At 41.5% G+C, this 13,875-nt stretch overlaps 1 protein-coding gene across 1 annotated transcript; it reads left to right on the top strand.

Moving 5' to 3' along the window:
* The first annotated feature begins 3,175 nt into the window (after positions 1-3,175).
* On the top strand, positions 3,176-4,489 carry LOC141258588 (uncharacterized protein F54H12.2-like). Its single transcript, XM_073673559.1, has one exon. The coding sequence runs from the start codon at positions 3,176-3,178 to the stop codon at positions 4,487-4,489; it is 1,314 nt and encodes a 437-aa protein (XP_073529660.1).
* Positions 4,490-13,875: the final 9,386 nt, after the last annotated feature.

The following is a 13,875-nucleotide window of genomic DNA, read 5'->3' as shown; positions in this document are numbered from 1 at the left end:
CGAAATTAACATGACGGCCCCCAGAGACTGTTTCACGTTGCGCTTCAGCCATCAGACACTGTGTCGCTGCGTGGCATTCCTCTTCCATATCGGTGTCTAGGAATCTAGCTTTTAAAATAAAATAAAAGCGTGCTAGGTATCCCCCATCCTATAACTTTATTTTCACACATTCTCTCTAAAACTTTACTTACTTAGTTGGCTGTCCGTGAGTTGCTCCTCGCCGGCACCGTGATCATTAAAATTACGGTTCATCTGTAACAAGCGCATAATGTCATACAATATATAGCGACAAAATAAGCGCATAAACTATAAAATACTTACAACAATTACAATTAAAAATTAATATACAAGACATAATAATGGTGACAATCAGGCATTCAGTATTAAATAAACATTATACAGTCCCATGATATGCTAAAAGATAATTACTTACATTGACGGTATTCAATATCTTGTCACCTCTTCAGACTCAGTGTTCTGATAATCTGAATGAACAATTCGCACGGATATATATACACAGTTGACTACATCACGTGAGCAGTTTTTTGCTGCGGTATACTAAAAAAATGTTCCGTAGGTTGGGAAAAATCAATCCATACCAGTTTTACCATGTATAACTATATTAGCTAGTTAATTAAGGACTGCCCTTAATTATCTTGTCAGAAACAAATAATCATTAACATTATTGTATTGATTGATATGGCTAGTTAATGTTACTTCATAGCCTGGGAATAGTTTTTTTGCTGCGTCATACTAAAAATGTTACCTAGAATGGGAAAATCAATCCATAACAGTTTTACCCTGTATGACTATAATAACTAGTTAATTAAGGATTGAATCTAAATCCGGCACCATTTTGTTTTCAAAATGCCTAACGTCGAAACTCTGTTACACAAGCATTATTATACAGCAAAGAGTCCCGGTTCCTACGGAGGGATACAGCGGCTCTATAATGCCGTTAAGAAATATGGCCTGCATAGAAATACTGTCGCAGAGTGGCTTAGTGATCAAGAAGCGTATTCTCTACACAAATCTGTAAGAAGACGGTTTATCAGAAATCGGATCATAGTTAGCGATGTGGATAGTCTCTGGCAGGCGGATCTCGTCTGCATCAATGACTACGCTAACGATAACGACGGTTTAAAATATATTTTAATGGTCATAGATGTTCTATCCAAATACGTCTGGGTCATCAGCCTGTGGACCAAGACCGGCAAGGAGCTTGCAAAAGCTTTTGAGATGATTTTTAAAAGCGAACGAAGTATCCCGCAAAAACTACAAACGGATCGCGGGAAAGAATTTATGAATAAGCCCGTCGCTACGCTTTGTAAAGAGTATAATGTTTATCAGTTCTTTGCGAATAATACAGTGAAAGCTGCGGTCGTGGAAAAATTTAATCGCACGTTGAAAGCTCGTATGTGGCGCTATTTAACGGCTCATAACACATTGAGATATATAGACGTATTACTTGATTTAGTGCACTCTTACAATAAAGCTTATCATCGCACTATAAGATGCAGTCCTGCCTCTGTCACGAAAGCTAACTCCATGACCATATGGCGCAGCGCTTATCAAGACGTCTCTGCAGCGAAAAGATTTAAACCTCTATTAAAACCAGGGGATAACGTCCGGATTGTATGGCATAAGCATATCTTTTCAAAAGGCTACGAGCAAACCTACACGCGTGAAATTTTCGTGGTCTCGTCCGTAAATACACGATTCAGAAAACCTCTCTACGCATTAAACGATTTGAGCGGTGAAAACGTAGAAGGGTCTTTTTATGAAGACGAACTACAAAAGGTGCCGCAAGACGCTAATAGGATCTACAAAGTTGAAAAAGTGTTGAAAAAACGCAGGCGTCGCGGTGCAACTCATTATTTTGTGAAGTGGCTCAGATATCCCTATAAATTCAATAGTTGGATAGAAGAAAATCAATTAACGACCATATAAAGCATGGAAGACGATTCGTTTTACGTTACACTACCTAGCAATTCATCATCCAAAATCTACCCGAAAATACTATTTCGAGTTACACCACCAAGCTAGCAAAGGCCTTTCATCTTTCAGGAGCTTATGAAGTGCCGTTAACGGAAATACAGTATCCCCATACGTGGAACACGTTCGACGCTTTTGAAGGGAACTTCTACGCTGCTAAACACAACGAGCCGTTAGAGGTTTATCATGTAAAATCAGGATTTTACCCGAACATTCAAAAGCTGGTCGGTACAGTCAATGCGCGAATAGAATCGCTGAATTTATCCACGCCTGCCTATAGGATACCTTATGATGATCTACGTCGAGAGGTAATCCTACCTGACCCATCCCCTATACAGTTTGCTCTGGGTACTAAGCTAAAATTTATTTTCGCACTACAGACCATCGATGATTCACCCGCAGCTTTAATGCCGTGGAATCGGCGGTTTTACCCCAATTCAAAGGCGGGTTTTTATTCGCTTTTTGTATACACTGATATAATTCAACATCAGCTTGTGGGCGACAGCTACGTTCCACTGTTACGGACGGTAGAAGTTAGCGGCGATGATAACGATATTATCACAGTGCGCTACTCGCGGCCAGATTACATACCGCTGTGCAAACAACACTTTGACTCCGTAACTGTTACTGTCATGTCGGACTAGGCTACGCCGGTTAAATTCAGATACAGAAAGTGTATAGTGCGATTACATTTTAGGCCTCGCAAGACTACGCCATGGTAAAAATGATGTTTCAAAGAGTTTACGGCGATCCCGCCTTGTACGCCCGGTACTATGTAGCTCAAGCAGGGCATGGCTTAGAGGGGTTCCGCAGTGATGAATACATGTACGGCGCCGGTCTCGGTGGTCTGTTTAGAAGTCTTTTCAGAAAAGGCCTAGAACTAGTCAAACCGCATGTAAAAACAGCCGTAAGAAACATTGCTAAAGACGCTATCACGAGTATGTCTACGGCCGTAGTGGACAGATTGAATCGCACCTCTAAAAACAATCAAGAGGGCGGCGGACTAATCTACGTAACCACAAAATCGCGTAAAAGAAAAAGAAACTCTTTACCACGAGCGAAAAGACCCCGCTCACCGTGATTCCCGCCGCGCCTCATGAATAACACCGCTCAACGTAAATCGAGTTCGCGTCAGAAGTCCGCAAGACGCCTCACGAGTGACATCTTCTAATAACAGGTCATGGCATTTATTCACGATGCGTTGATAGAGTGCGCTAAAAGCGAACTGGATATCTTTACCGTGCCTCCCACGCAGACTATCGTCGAAAAATCGTTTTTTGTCAAGGTGCAACCCATCGCCGCTCTAGCCAATAACGCACCCCTGGAATTTTTCGTATCGGGAAGCGGAGAATATTATTACGATTTAAATAATACACTCTTGAACGTCCAGTGCCGCATCCTGAAACAGGACGGTACGGTTCTCGCTGCCGGCACGCGTGTGGGACTTATTAATTACCCCATAGCCACACTTTTCAATCAGGTGGACATTACTCTGGGGGACCGTTTGATTTCACAATCTGATAACCTTTATAGTTACCGGGCCTACATTGAAACGCTTTTAAACTACAGTACGCAAGCGTTGAGATCGCAATTTACAGCGGGGTTATTCTATAAAGACACTGCAGGTCATCACCAGACCACCGTACTCGACGGCGAAAATCAAAATAATGGGTTCGCCCGCAGAGCCCACGCAGCCCGTCTCTCAAGGCCTGTGGAACTCGTGGGCCCGATCTTCGGTGACATTTTTAATCAACCGAAACTCATTTTGAACGGTCTAGATCTTAAGATCAAGTTATCAAGAAATAAGGACTCGTTTTGCATTATGACTCCCGAACAGGAACAGTTTAAGGTTAAGATTGTGAACGCAGCCCTCTACGTAAAGAGAGTACAAGTCTCTCCAGCCGTCAGGATCGGTCACAGCCAAGCTCTTCTATCAAGCCCCGCTAAATACGCTCTAGACAGAGCCTGTTTGAAAGTCTATAGCATCCCTGGAGGAACGAGAAATAGTAATCATGAAAATCTTTTTCTGGGCCAGATACCAAAAACGGTGATTCTTTACTTTGTGGACAACGAGGCCTTCAGCGGCAGTTACCAGAAAAATCCACTTTGCTTTCACCATTATAGGATCAACCACACTGCTCTGTATTTGGATGGACAGCAGATCCCCGCCAAGCCGTTTCACCCTAATTTTAACGCTGAACATGCTGTGAGGGAATATATGGCTCTCGTTCACATCTCCGGAAAACAAAAAGCCGACGCAGGATTAAGCATAGACTGTGATGATTTTATGAGCGGCTACACTTTCTTCGCGTTCGATTTGTCGCCGGATCAGGAACCGAGCGCTCACTTTTCGCTCATTAAAACGGGTAACCTACGGGCCGAAATTCATTTTGCTGATGCCACACCACACACGGTGAATATGATTGTTTATGCTGTCAACACGGCTGTACTGGAGATTAACCAACGTCGAGAAGTCCTATACGACTTTAATTAAACATTTGTGACTCCACAGTGGATTTCGTCTATAATGAATACTATGCAACTTTCATGCACTTTGAGCCGAAATCCCGTTACTCGGAGTATGTTTGGCGGGGTATTTCCCTGCGACCTCTTACCATGCCATATTATCAGGTATAGACCTAGAGCCTATATCGTCAGCACAGATTCTTCGGAAGAGCTCGGTACGCATTGGCTACTCATTATTCTATACAGGAACAAATCCTTATTTTTTGACAGTTGCAGGTTACAACCTGACGCCGCCGTATTTCCGAATACTATTATACAATTTTTAAGAAGAAACACCACAACGTATTGCTATCAGAACCGCCAGCTGCAAGACTCTATGTCGAGTTTTTGCGGACAGTTTTGTATTTCCGTGTTGTATCACGTCACTGTGGGAATAACATTGAAGCGATTACTGAAAAACTTTACAAATGATTTAAAACATAATGATCGCCTAGTAGATGCATTTGTACAAAATCTTTCTAACTCTATCACGATTTTACATACGCCATTATGCGATTATAATCAGGTTTGCAAACCGCCCTGCAAAACATGATCTTGCTCTATTTCTGCTATAGAACTAATGTGGTTTTATAACAATATTTCCTTTTTGAAATGTGTACTAAAAATGTTTATATCTTAGTATTTCTTGTTCAATAAATCATTCAATCTATTTTGCTGTGCCAGTTAACATTAACCCTGGGACTGCTTTTTCTCACAAAAAAACATGTATTGACATGTTTTTTCTTACATAAGGTGGTTACACTTTAACCTATATGGGGGTGAAGGGCATGATCGCCTTCTAGCAATTCGGTTTACACAAAGCTAATGGGGAATGTGCCTAGCTTACACATTACCTATTTCCTTACAGAGAATCGAGCCGCTGTTAATGGGTAATGTGCCAAGTTTACACATTATCCTACAACCTTACAGAGACGCTGTCGACGAGCGCATGGTTAACTTTTTAAATATTAGCATTGAAATGTATTGTAACCTATATATTTGCTTGCATAATGTTATATTTTGAAATCTATTTACACCTTTTTACATTTCTTGATTTGTTTATACCTTTAAGTGAATCTACAATAAATGTATATTTTTTTAAACACTTTTATTACATTATTATTATGAACACTACAGAATGCTAACCCTAGGGATCCTGGGGCTGCCTTTTCTCACAAAAACATGTCTTGACATGTTTTTCTTACATACGGCGCTTACACATTAACCTACAACCTTGGGTGTAGGGCATGTGGGCAGTCATGGGGGACGTAACAGAGGCTGAACATGGGCTGCTTCTGGGGCGGGGACAGAACTGACGTAACAGATATTGGACACACATAGGGGTGGTAAGCGTTGGCTTCCGGGGGCGGGGACGGAACTGACGTAACAGGTATTGACACACATAGGGGCGGAGAGTGGGCGGAGAATGGGGAGGAGAGGGGAGGGGTTTAGACCGGAATTGGAGGCGGGACAGGTGCCAAAAAGGGGCGGGTTACCTGTCAAAAAACGGAAGTGGGCGTGTTGACGAGAGGTGGGTACTCTTACTACTCACGGGGATAGTCGCAAGTCTGCATCTTCTGTTGCGGCTAGGATCACTTCTGATGGGCACACTTTTAGTCAGTGACCTGGGTGTCATAGATGCTTCCAGGGGTCTTCCCCATGCTGTTCCCATGTCATTTCAGCACTGTATGCATGTGTCACACAGCACATGGCCAGATAAGGTTGTAAAATGTTTAAATGACATTTCCCGGTGAATGCATTTGTCACGGTTGAAAGCAATACAAAAGTGCAAAACCGCATAAAAAATGCTACTTGTGAACATAGCCCAAGGTGTGGAGGAGTATTTTTGTTTTTGGCTATTTATTTTACCTTATACACAAGTCTTTACCCTGGAAAGGAAGTTCCTTAACATATTTCACAGGAAAACCGTTTCAGTTTCGTTTTTGAACGTTTTTATTGTGAGCCCGTAAAAGTGGCTTAATACCTTTTGAGCATTGTCACTATCGTTTTGGGCACTTTTTAGGCTTTCTACAGACTGCCGGGGGTGCTGCCGCAAAAATGCTCGGGTCTCCCATACACTAACATTGGGCTCATTGCTCGGGTCAAGCACCCGAGTATCACGGTGAGCTGAGCCCGAGCTTCGAGCACCCGAGCATTTTAGTGCTCGCTCAACACTAGTAATCACATGTAACTTATAGAAAGAAGGGTAGAGAAAGAAAATGAAGAGTAGTATACTGGTTAAAACAAACTAGGAGTAATTAAGAGAAGGGTGGGATAATAAGAGAGAGTAGGAGAGAGTTAGGGAGGGGGTGAAGGAAATTGGTTTCTCTTTCTGTAGGTCTTATTTTAATTTTCGTGAAGACAGGTCACATCCATAAAATACCACATTAAAATGTATCAATAAATGTTATTTATTTTGAGAGTATATATACATGCTAAATACTAAATATTAAGAGCTAACGCTGCTGATTGCTATTCCACTTCAATTTAACCAGGTGGTCAGCTCTGAAGTTTCTGTGAACGCAATCCAAGGCGCCCAGGTGTTGTATATCTTGTCCGAGTTCCCAGTGCTTTGGCCTATCAATTGCTCCATTCTAAGAATATTATTAAGTTTGGATACAAAATCAGAGCGTGATGGGGAGTTTGTTTGTTTCCAATAGTGGGGGATTAAATTCCTGATAGCTGTAAGTGTCTAAGTAAGCCTTTCTTAAATCGGGAGATGGAGATGTCACATAAAGATAGTAAGGCTAATTTCATAGTAGGCTGGATTTTGTATAAAGACATTTTGTTGTATAGATCAAATGTTGCTAGCCATAGACTTTTAATTGGAGGACATCACCACCATTTGTGCGAGTAGCCCCTTTCCTCCCAACATCTCCAACATGTGTCTGGAGTTGTAGGGAACATGGAATGAATAGTAGATGGACACCTGTACCACCGAGATAGTATCTTGTAGCTTCCGTCTTGGAACAGTGAACAGCGTGAGGATCTGAATGTGAATTGGAGAATTTTAGAGCGGTCCTCAGGTGATAGGGGTTTTCCCAGGTCACTCTCCCAATTTGAGAAGAATGAAGGGGGATCATGTGATGTCATTTGATTCTCTTGGAATATCTTGTATAGTAGAGAGATGGTATGGTCTGGCGGGTTCCTCATCAGACACTGGAATTCAAAAGAAGTGAGTGGCCTAAAAATATTAGCCTGTTTAGATATCGTGTTGATGAAACTTTTGATTTGTTCATAGAAGAACCATGAGCCTACTGGAGGTTCGATTCCAGAGAATAAATCCTGTAGTGTTTTTATTTCCGAGTGGTCTATGTAATCATAAACAATTGGATATTTGTCTTTGTGTTTGTTGAGAAAGATTGTTTTATCTGCCGGAAAGGCTGGGTTGTCGGAAATTGCTGTTAATGGGCCTGGTATGGATGACAAATGAAATGATCTGTTGCTATGTCTAATGAATAAGACCAGGTTCCTAGTGAGAAAGGAGAGAGTTGCACTATGTTCATCTGCATTTCTTCCTGACCATAAAGTCGCCAAACGGTTATATTGAGAGAGAGCCACCTCCAATTCAACCCATGTCTTGCTATTTTTATGGTGAAATAGATCTAAAGTATAGGTTCCGAGCAAAGCATAATTATAGAGAGAAAAATCCGGAAGACCCAAACCTCCAAGCCTGTTTTGATCTGCTTAGTAAAAAATAGGATATGCATTGGTGTTTTTTGGACCATATGAATCTTGTTATTGCCTTCTTGAGTCTGGAGAAAAATGAAGCTGTAAGGAAGAGGGGAATTGTTTGGGAGAAATATAAGAGCTGTGGTAGAAGGTCCATTTTAATTGCATTTATCCTTCCAAGCCAAGATAGTTGTAATTTATTCCATTTCTCCAGATCAAGTTCTGTCTTATGTAAAGCTGTCTTATAATTGACATCATATAATTGTGATGTTTTTGCAGTTAATTTTATGCCTAGGTAAGTGAGGAAATTCGAGTGCCATTTAAACGGAAAAGAGGAGCATAATTAGGATACCAAAGTTGGTTGTAGTGATATATTCAACATCTCAGATTTGTGGGTAATTTTGAAATTACTTAAGGAGCCAAATTTGTTCAATTCTGAGATAACATTGGGAAAACTAGTGATTGGGGATGTGACATATAAGAGTATATCATCTGCAAAGAGCGCCAGCTTGTGTTCCTCTGATTGGATCTTCATTGTATTGATGGGTTGTTGCGTATTGCGATTGCCAAATGTTCCATGGTTAATACATACAGTGGTGGCCAAAAGTATTGGCACCCCTGCAATTCTGTCAGATAATACTCAGTTTCTTCCTGAAAATGATTGCAATCACAAATTCTTTGGTATTATTATCTTCATTTAATTTGTCTTCAATGAAAAAACACAAAAAGAATTGTCCTAAAGCCAAATTGGATATAATTCCCACCAAACCTAGAAAAGGGGGTGGATAAAAGTATTGGCACTGTTTGAAAAATCATGTTATGCTTCTCTAATTCGTGTAATTAACAGCACCTGTAACTTACCTGTGGCACCTAACAGGTGTTGGCAATAACTAAATCACACTTGCAGCCAGTTAACATGGATTAAAGTTGACTCAACCTCTGTCCTGTGTCCTTGTGTGTACCACATTGAGCATGGAGAAAAGAAAGAAGACCAAAGAACTGTCTGAGGACTTGAGAAACCAAATTGTGAGGAAGCATGAGCAATCTCAAGGCTACAAGTCCATCTCCAAAGACCTGACTGAATGTTCCTGTGTCTTCTGTGCGCAGTGTCATCAAGAAGTTTAAAGCCCATGGCACTGTGGCTAACCTCCCTAGATGTGGACGGAAAAGAAAAATTGACGAGAGATTTCAACGCAAGATTGTGCGGATGGTGGATAAAGAACCTCTTCCAAAAGCACTATAAAATGGTTTGAGAAAAAGCACTGGAGACTTCTAAGGTGGCCAGCAATGAGGAGGAAGCCAATGTGGCTAAATAAGGAAGTCAAGAGGGCAATGAAAAACAAAAAAAGGGCTTTTGGTAAACTTAAACAAGAAGGCAGTAAGGAAGCGCTAATATCTTATAGGGAAAAAAACAAAATCTGTAAGAAACAAATAAGAATAGCAAAAGAGGAGACAGAGAGACTAATTGCCAAGGAAAGTAAAACGAATCCCAAACTGTTCTTTAACAATATAAACAGTAAAAGGATTAAAACTGATGGAGTTGGCCCATTGAAAAATAACCTGGGTAAAATCATAGAGGGCGATGAGGGTAAAGCAAACCTACTCAATAGCTTCTTCTCCACTGTTTTCACAAAAGAAAACAATTTATGGGAGGAAATGCAGAGTGATAAAGTAAACCCTCCGCTAAATATCACCCACCTAACCCAGGAGGAAGTTCAGAAACGCCTAAATAATGTCAAAATAGACAAGTCACCAGGCCCAGATGGCATACACCCCCGGGTACTAAAAGAATTAAGTAATGTGATAGACAGACCGCTGTATCTTATATTCAAGCACTCTTTATGGACAGGGACTGTCCCACTAGACTGGCGCCAAGCAAATGTGGTACCAATATTCAAAAAGGGGTGTAAAAGTGACCCTGGGAACTATAGACCAGTCAGATTTAACGTCTGTTGTGGGTAAATTGTTTGAAGGATTTCTTAGAGATGCTATTGTAGAATATCTTAATGATAATAACTGTCTAACTCCATATCAACATGGATTCATGAGGGATTGCTCCTGCCAAACAAACCTGATCGCCTTCTACGAGGAGGTGAGCTCACAGCTGGACCGGGGAGAGTCAGTGGATGTTGTATACCTTGACTTCTCCAAAGCGTTTGATACCGTGCCACACAAAAGGTTGGTATATAAAATGAGAATGCTTGGTCTGGGGGATAATGTGTGCAAGTGGGTAAATAGCTGGCTGAGTGATAGAAAGCAGAGGGTGGTTATCAATGGAGTAAACTCGGGGTGTGTCAGGGTTACTAGCGGGGTGCCTCAAGGGTCTGTCTTGGGCCCTATATTATTTAATATATTTATTAATGATCTAGTGGAAGGGTTGCATAGTAAAATAGCAATATTTGCAGATGATACTAAACTTTGTAAAGTAGTTAATACAGATGAGGATAGGGCACAGCTACAGGAGGATTTAGATAAATTGGGGAGTTGGGCCAAAAAATGGCAAATGGGGTTCAATGCCGATAAATGTAAGGTCATGCACATGGGAAAGAAAAACAGCAGTCACCCATACATATTAAATGGGAAACCGTTGGGGAAATCTGACATGGAGAAGGACCTGGGCGTCTTGGTTAATAGCAAATTAAATTGGAGTGCCCAGTGTCAGGCAGCAGCTGCGAAGGCAAATAGAGTCATGGCATGCATCAGAAGAGGAATAGGGGCATATGATGAGAACATTGTTCTTCCTCTGTATAAAGCGCTGGTAAGGCCGCACTTAGAATATTGTGCACAGTTCTGGGCTCCGGTGCTCAGGAAAGACATATTGGAGCTAGAGAGGGTACAAAGGAGGGCCACTAAGGTAATAAAGGGAATGGAGGGACTAGAATACCCAGAGAGGTTGTCAAAATTAGGCCTATTTACGTTGGAAAAGAGAAGGCTTAGGGGAGACCTCATAAACATGTATAAATACATCAGGGGGCAGTACAGAGATCTCTTCCATGACCTGTTTATACCAAGGATGGTGACAAAGACGAGGGGGCACACTATGCGTCTGGAGGAAAGGAGGTTCCTGCACCAGCATAGAAGGGGATTCTTTACGGTCAGAGCCGTGAGACTCTGGAACTCTCTGGGAGAGGAAGTGGTGATGTCCAACTCACTTAATGAGTACAAGAGCGGCCTGGACGCCTTTCTTGAGAACAATAAAATTACATCTTATGCTTAGTGATAGTTAATTAATCCAGGGATTTAATCTGACTGCCAGATTGGTGTCGGGAAGTGAATTTTTCCTCAATGATGTAAACTGGCCTATACCGCATGGTTTTTTTTTGCCTTCCCCTGGATCAAAGCTGCTGAATAGCTGCAGTGCACAAGAAATAGGCTGAACTGGATGGACGCTTGTCTTTTTTCGGCCTTATAAACTATGTAACTATATGTAACTATGAGTCCAGACCTGAATCCCATAGAACACCTGTGGAGAGATCTCAAAATGGCAGTTTGGAGAAGGCACCCTTCAAATATCAGGGACCTGGAGCAGTTTGCCAAAGAAGAATGGTCTATAATTCCAGCAGAGCATTGTAAGAAACTCATTGATGGTTACCGGAAGCAATTGTTCGCAGTTATTTTGGCTAAAGGTTGTGCAACCAAGTATTGGGCTGAGGGTGCCAATACTTTTGTCTGGCCCATTTTTGAAGTTTTGTGTGAAATGATCAATGATTTGATTTTTGCTTCATTCTCTTTTGTGTTTTTTCCTTGCAAGCAAATTAAATGAAGATAATAATACCAAAGAATTTGTGATTGCAATCATTTTCAGGAAGAAACTGAGTATTATCTGACAGAATTGCAGGGGTGCCAATACTTTTGGTCACCACTGTACAGTAAAGGCGATAATGCCTTTACTGTGCCATTGCGTATATGAAACGGGCATTTTAGGGATCCATTAACTTTGACCTGAGCGGTGGGGGAAGCATAAAGCGCCGCAATTCTCAGCAACATTTTTTCTTTAAGTCCAATACCTTCAAGCGTCTGGGACATAAATTCCCAGTGTACCCTATCAAACGCTTTTTCAGCGTCAATTGGCAGGAGACATGTGGGGTCACCCCCCTCTGTCTATAAATGATATATGGTGTTATCCCTTGCTTCTCGCCCAGGTATAAAGCCTACCTGATTATGGTTTATCAAATTCGGCAGAAGGTGACCCAGTCTCCTTGAGATCATTTTTGCTTAAATGTTTATGTCTATATTTATTAGAGAAGTGGGACGGTAGTTGCTACAAAAAGATAAATCTTTTCCTGGCTTTGGTATCACCTTTACGTGGGCAATTAGGGCTTGCGGTGGGAAGGAGCCGCCTGATGACTAGAGATGAGCGTTGTTCTACTCGAACTGTTCGCCAATCTCAAATTCGAGCTGTTTTGGACGGTGTTCGAGCCGTTCGGCGAACACGAACAATTTGAGAAAAATTCGGCTGTTCGAGGTTATGTTCGATAACTGTTCGTGCACCAAAATCATAACTGGATTTTTTCTCAGTAATGATGAAAATTAATGTTAATACGCAGTTTGAGTGTACAGCGGGGTGGGGGGAGGGGCAGGGGATGGATCTCTGCAGGAACAATGAAGATCTCCATTTTTTTTTTCTCTTTCCCGCATTTACAGTGGGGAGGTGCAATCTGTCAGCCTATCAGCAGCGCACACACGGAGCGAAGTGCTTTTTTTCACACAAGCAAGGGCATGTGTCATTGGCAGTGTATGTCACATGTCCTTGCCCTATAAGACCAAGCCATTTTCCCCGTCGCCACCATTTTCTCACTGCTGCAGCTGCGTGTTAGACGGCACCGCTGTTGCTGTGTGCGCTATACCTTGTTAATTTCAAGCCAATTTTCGCACAAATCTACAGATAGCTTGGGAGTAGGGAATAGTTGTGATTGCAGTCCTTTTAAGGACTAGGTTACAGCATTTCCTACGACTTTTATCAGGGAGGTCTGTGCTCTTAAATAGATAGGTTGTGGGAGTAAAGACTAATTGTAATTGGAGTCCTTTTCAGGACTAGGTTACATCAGTTCCTATCAGTTTTTGCCAGGCAGGTCTGTGCCAGTGCTGTGCAAGTTTTTTTCACAGCATTTGGCTGAATCTAGCAAAGCTAATCCTTTTTGGCCTATTGCAGAGTGTGTTAGTCAGTGGAGTAGCCTATCTGTGTTGCAAGATATACCACCTGTGTATAGAATACCAATTTTTTTACTGCACCTAGTGAAGTAAAATCTTTTGGGCATAGCATCATTCTATTAGTCCATCTATACTGACCTCCATCAGGTTGCAAATTGAATATAATTTTTTTCTGCATCTAGCTCTGAAAAAATATTGGGCTTCTAGCTGTGTGTGGGACTTGTTGTATTAGTCCATCTATACTGACCTCCATCAGGTTGCAAACTGAATATATTTTTTTCTGCATCTACCTCTGAAAAAATATTGGGCTTCTAGCTGTGTGTGGGACTTGTTCTATTAATCCATCTATACAGACCTCCATCAGGTTGCAAACTGAATATATTTTTTTCTGCATCTACCTCTGAAAAAATATTGGGCTTCTAGCTGTGTGTGGGACTTGTTGTATTAGTCCATCTATACTGACCTCCATCAGGTTGCAAACTGAATATATTTTTTTCTGCATCTACCTCTGAAAAAATATTTGGCTTCTATCTGTGTGTGGGACTTGTTCTA

Source organism: Phyllobates terribilis, unplaced genomic scaffold, assembly GCF_046119375.1.
Source record: "Phyllobates terribilis strain yellow unplaced genomic scaffold, ASM4611937v1 Scaffold_3__8_contigs__length_932513732, whole genome shotgun sequence".
Lineage (NCBI taxonomy): Eukaryota > Metazoa > Chordata > Amphibia > Anura > Dendrobatidae > Phyllobates > Phyllobates terribilis.
Note: the sequence above shows the minus strand (reverse complement) of the source record. Positions and strands in the feature narration are given on the sequence as shown.